At 35.6% G+C, this 5,422-nt stretch overlaps 1 protein-coding gene across 2 annotated transcripts; it reads left to right on the plus strand.

The window, feature by feature from the left end:
- Positions 1–921: 921 nt before the first annotated feature.
- LOC131612025 (uncharacterized) lies at positions 922–4,221 on the plus strand. 2 transcript variants are annotated; one of them, XM_058883841.1, is made up of 4 exons: positions 922–1,780; positions 3,098–3,229; positions 3,382–3,422; positions 3,737–4,221. In XM_058883841.1, exons 1-4 carry the CDS (start codon positions 1,350–1,352, stop codon positions 3,772–3,774), a joined length of 642 nt encoding a protein of 213 aa, XP_058739824.1. In that variant the 5' UTR covers positions 922–1,349; the 3' UTR covers positions 3,775–4,221. The 2 variants fall into 2 exon arrangements, with proteins under 2 accessions (XP_058739824.1, XP_058739823.1); XM_058883840.1 differs by having other exon boundaries at positions 924–1,780; positions 3,098–3,422.
- Positions 4,222–5,422: the final 1,201 nt, after the last annotated feature.

Genomic DNA, 5,422 nt, shown 5'->3' on the forward strand with positions numbered 1-5,422 from the left:
ACTAGGGCTTTCCGACCTCTCCATATCCAAGACCGTCCAGGTTCTACGATACTAGTGGGACGGGATCCCACTGAGGCTCTCCGATTTCAAACCTAATCGACTCTCCGCTTTCTTCAGGGAAATATGGTTATTTTCTTGATTTTGTTAAAAACGTAAGCCTTCCCACTATATGACAGGGTGAATCCCTTAGAAATGGGTCCATCGTCGAAACCGCAGAGTTATAGAAAGATTACATGATCCAGGACAAATTCATAACACTATTCCCTTACAGGCCTCACACTATTACAGATCTCGTGCTCTTGGGGCCTATGTACATCTTGGATTTTATTAGAACCCGGATAAGGCCAACTTGTGCCGGTCACAACCTATGCAGACCCCATGTTATACCGCGGACTAGCTCGTTATAGCCAAGTTGGATCTTGGAAAGGTCAAAGGTCGCTTAAGCATTAAGACTCCAATTAATGGGCAGTTACATATGGCCTTAAAACCTAAATAACCAACATTAATAAACAGTTACATTTGTTATGGTCATAAATCCCATTGATGATGACTATTCAAGGAAAATAGATTGACAGTATAAAAAGACATTTCTTAGACCAAAGTAGAGGGGGAACAATTCGCATGAATAACACATAAGAGGAGATGGAAACCTGGAAGCCGCCAACAATTATGATCCTCCATCCTTTTCCTCAAAGTCCTTTAAACATATAACAGTTGCAATCTTATTGGATTAACTTTAAAAAAAAAAATATTCAAATGTGTTTTGTCAAAACAGTATCTTTTTTTTTATTGGTCTCCTTTTTTTTAAATATTGTTTCAAGAGGGCTCGCCCTTCTAATAAAATGTATTAATGTTTTTATGGGAAGTCCAGTTTTTTTTTTTTTTACAAATATAAACTTCAATTTACATGTGGCACGAGAACAGATAGATCTCCATGAAACACAACAATGCTCCATTACAGGGAAGCACGTAACTCAAAAGTTGTGTGCCCCACGCGAAATACAGCGCGAAAGGGTCCCTCGCGTTCCAATTTTTCAGCCTTCCACAAAAGCTCCTTTCTAACTCCATCATCATCACCATTGCAAAATCCTCATTCTTCTTCATCATCACCATTGAAAAAAATCCTCATTCTTCTTCATCATCACAATTTCCATCTCTATCTTCAAACGACGTCGTATCATTCAATCCTCCTTCATCTTTATCGTAACCACCATTTCCCCACAACACTTTTAAATTCACATCACAATAAAACGACGTCGTCGCTGTTCATATAGCTTCGGGATTCGAATCGCCGATTATCGTTACCATCATTTTCGCAACGACGTCCTAACGACGTCGTTTTCGTCGCAATGCCAATCACGCCGTGCGACAGCCAGATTCCTCTTCCGTCGCCAATTCCAACCGGAAGAGGATCGCGCTCCGCCGCCAACGAGATCTTCAGCAAGTTCCTCGAGAAGAAGCTCCACTTACCGGAACTTACACTACCGGAGCTTCATCAACCACCAGCACCGGCGGAAATTGACCTCTGGTCTCTCCCACTCGCCTCCGCTTCTCTGCTTCAACGCTCCGCCAAGGAGTTCGGCGCGTTCCGGATACGGAGCCACGGAATCTCAAGCTATGATCTCGAAACTATAGCGAAGGAAGCAGAAGTTGTTTTCAAAGACACTAGAAAGGTTTACGTTGAGCGTAACGGACGCTGCGGAGGGATGATTCCCTGTGTTCGATCTAGTAATGGAGAACTGGAATTCACAGCTCGCAACCAAACGCATCGGAAATTTTGGTATATATGCTCTCTTTTTTTCTATGAACTTGTGCAGATTTTGGTATTTGATTTTTCACTTGTTTCGTTTCGTGCTACTCATCTTTTGGATTTTGAATCAATGCAATACCTATTTCATATCCACTCTTTATAGTTATATTATATGTATATTTAATTTAACTTACTTCAAGTTAACTTCAAGTTAGTGACTTTGGATGTAAAATTCTCCACCACATTTTTGCACAAGTTTTAAAAAAACGATCGGTTACTGCAAAAATGACTACGATAAAACGGTATCAAAAGGTACCAATATATATAGATGTTGTTATTCCCGTTTTTGTGATAAAAAACATATTATGATTAATTTATATTGTGATGATGCAATCAGTATCGTGAGTACCGATCAAAATTGCAAAAGTCTTTACGCCACTGCTATTTAAAATCTAATTTTTTCAATTTTATTCTCATACTAACCATTATTTTCACCTATTTTCTATTTTCTAAAGTAACTCACTTTCAAATGAAAAAATTGAATCAAAGAGGTGTTGCCAATTGATTTGGCGACTGCATGTAATGTAGTCAATCCAATTGATGACTGAATGCATTTCATAAGAGGTGTCGTCAGTTGAATTGACGTCAGTGTACAAATGGAGGCGCCAATTCAATTGGTGACACCTCTTATAAAATGCATGCAGTCGCCAATTGGATTTACTACACCACATGCAGTCGCCAATTCAATTTGCGACACCTATTATTTTTTAAATGGAGACACCAATTCATCTGAAAATACCTCTTTGTTCTAATTTTTTTTGTTTGAAATTAAGTTACTTTGGAATATAAGTGGAAATGATGATTATTGTAAGAATAAAATTAAAAAGATGGTTATTTGCATAAAATTTTCTATTTTTGTTAATTGAAATTTCTATACTTATGAAATGGTTCTTAATTTACAATTTTATATATAAGATCAGTTGACTAATTAGTTATGATAGGTTTTATTAGTTGTTATAAATTTTAGGGATCAGTACTAATGTTACACAAATCACAATTAAGCCTCCTTTTTACTTGATTATCAAAAATCCATTATTTGATGCGTAGTTGTGTAGTGTAAAACTCAAAAGTATACAAAATCATTCACCATAGCAAAAACTCTATTCTATACTATAATAGAACTCATAAATCTTATACTAATACTGCATTTTTTTTTTTTTTTTGATAATGGAATACTGCATTTGTTTCATAATGAATATAGTATTGTTTAAGGTTCTATATACATTATCATTAATCTCCAATGGAGACAAAACAAGGTGCTAAATTGTTTTTACTTTACATAAGCAGGGTTCATATGGGGTACATAGCAAGTAGATTGGATGCCATAGTGGACCAAGTGACTCTGGCTCTAAAACAGGACGCATCACAAGATTTTAAGGAGCGGATTCAAGAGACAGAGTCTGTAATTTGTCTTTGCAGGTATCCCCATGACAGTACCCCCAAACGAAATGAACGTGTCTCGGATAAGACAAAGGGCGTGTTATGTGAACATGCTTTGCGCTTCTACCTTCCCATGGAGCATTGCATATTTTACGTCCAAACTGAAAGAGGTCCTCTGTCTTTTGATGCAGGTCCAGAGGATATAGTTGTCATCGTTGGCGAGCAATTAGAGGTAATCAATTTCATCCTCCGCTTGTCAAGTAATAATAATGTATTCGATATTTTTAGACTCAGAGCTTAAGTTATATATGCAGCAAGTGTTGCATGATTGGATAAGAATCATGTGGTTCTCACAAATTAGACATGATTGCCTTAAAATAATACGCAATCATAGAGAAGTAGAGGAAAAAAGAGCATTAAAGAATACTATTAGCACTACTCTTGTTAACATTTACTAATGAACCTGGAATACAATGTATTAGAGTTTGACAAATGCTAATATGAGTTTGACAAATGCTAACCAAGAATTTCACTTTATGAATGTAGGATTGGAGCAACGGTGTATTCAAATGTGTTCCTGGTGAAATGATTTTCATGCCGAGTTTCCATAGTAGCAACACCTCTTTCTCCATAGAGCTTACATGCTTGGCCTCTTCAAATCTAAATCAAATATTAAACAATTTTGACAAGATAATATCCTTACACGATCAATTCCTTATTGTATTATGTCTCGTATTTTTATACAAATTTCTATACTTCATCTTTTCGTGATCCTCAGAACATGGTTGTATTGTACCATTTTGTTTTGTTTTGGTGTGTTTTGCGTGGTCATGATGTTGCTCTACCCAGTTCTTCAGTAATACCATTTTGTTGTACAGTTTGAGTGTAAAGGTTGTGGGTTTTGTTTAAAGATACCAGTTATGAGTTATGAGACATTGACATGTTTCCTGAGTTGGAATTAGAAAAAATGGTGTATGCATACATATTGAACTTCACAAAAGCACATAAAGCAGATATTTGCATATTGGCAATTTAAACTTGCGGATCATAATTTGCATTGTTTTAATACCATATAGGGTAATTGCTGTATTCTTTCGTGCATGTAACCTTGATGAATGAGATATCTGAAGGAATTTGAGGAGATTCAATATTCACATCTACGTTACTGTTTTCTTTAACAGTTAAAACATATAATTTTATTAATCAAATCTGAAAACGTTGTAAATAGATTTGTCTATATAATAGCCAAAGCTTGGACAATAATACACTTTGAGAGTACATAAACTTTGAGAGCACATAAATCAATAGAGAAATATCTAACCAATATCTAAAACCGAACATCCAAACTAATTCTTTCCGCATGTGATCATTGATAAAGGAGTATTGGAAAAGAAAAAGCCTATATTGAGATTTTGAGAAGAATTTGAAGGAGAGACCATATGATAGAATAATGATTTTAAATATTTGAGAGGATACTTTACAAGTTTGTTTAGTTGCTTCTTGTTGCTTGTTATTTGTCTTTATTAGCTTTTACTAGTTTAGTTTACAAATGATAAGTTCTTCCTACTTAGCAGGGAGAATTTTATATACATATACAAATTATTCTAGACACTTCAAGAGAGAGTGATAGATTTCTACACATTTCTTTCCGCAACATACATAGATTACCGTGGCTCTCCCAATCTACTTCTGCATATCTCTAGAACTTTCCTTTGACTATACCACTAAAACCAAAATGGGCATAACATTTTATTAGTCCAATGAATCAAATCATGTTTATAATCCAACACACTCTCTTAATATTGATTTGGCATTCAAAGTCTTCATACTTGAGTGATTTGGTGAATAGATCTGCTACTTGATCTTGAGACTTCACATATCCAACTTGCACATCCTTCCTGTTAATGTACTCCCTTATGTAGCGCATGTATTAATATGCTTGCTATGGTCATGAAATACATGATTCTTTGTAAGAGCAATGATGACTTGCATTCCACAAAAATCTCGGTTGATTCCTCTTGTGATATTCCTAGTTCCTTCAAAAGATTCCTAGCCACACGACATGAAAGACACATGATGTAGTTGCTACGTATTCTACCTCACAAGTTGAAAGTAAAAAAATTGATTGCTTCTCCGACACCCAAGTGAAAGCTATATTTCCCCTAAAGAACATACATTTTTTAGCACTCTTCCGATCATCTCTATCTCTAGCTCAATCACTATCGTTATAAC

The sequence above is a fragment of the Vicia villosa genome, linkage group LG6 (assembly GCF_029867415.1).
Source record: "Vicia villosa cultivar HV-30 ecotype Madison, WI linkage group LG6, Vvil1.0, whole genome shotgun sequence".
In the NCBI taxonomy this organism is placed as follows: Eukaryota; Viridiplantae; Streptophyta; class Magnoliopsida; order Fabales; family Fabaceae; genus Vicia; species Vicia villosa.

Bases quoted from the DNA above. Each gene is read 5' to 3' on its own strand.
- LOC131612025 (XM_058883840.1), top strand. From the start codon at position 1,350: ATGCCAATCACGCCGTGCGACAGCCAGATTCCTCTTCCGTCGCCAATT. The intron at 1,781-3,097 runs GTATATATGCTC...TTACATAAGCAG, and splicing joins CAAACGCATCGGAAATTTTG to GGTTCATATGGGGTACATAG. The intron at 3,423-3,736 runs GTAATCAATTTC...TTATGAATGTAG, and splicing joins TCGTTGGCGAGCAATTAGAG to GATTGGAGCAACGGTGTATT.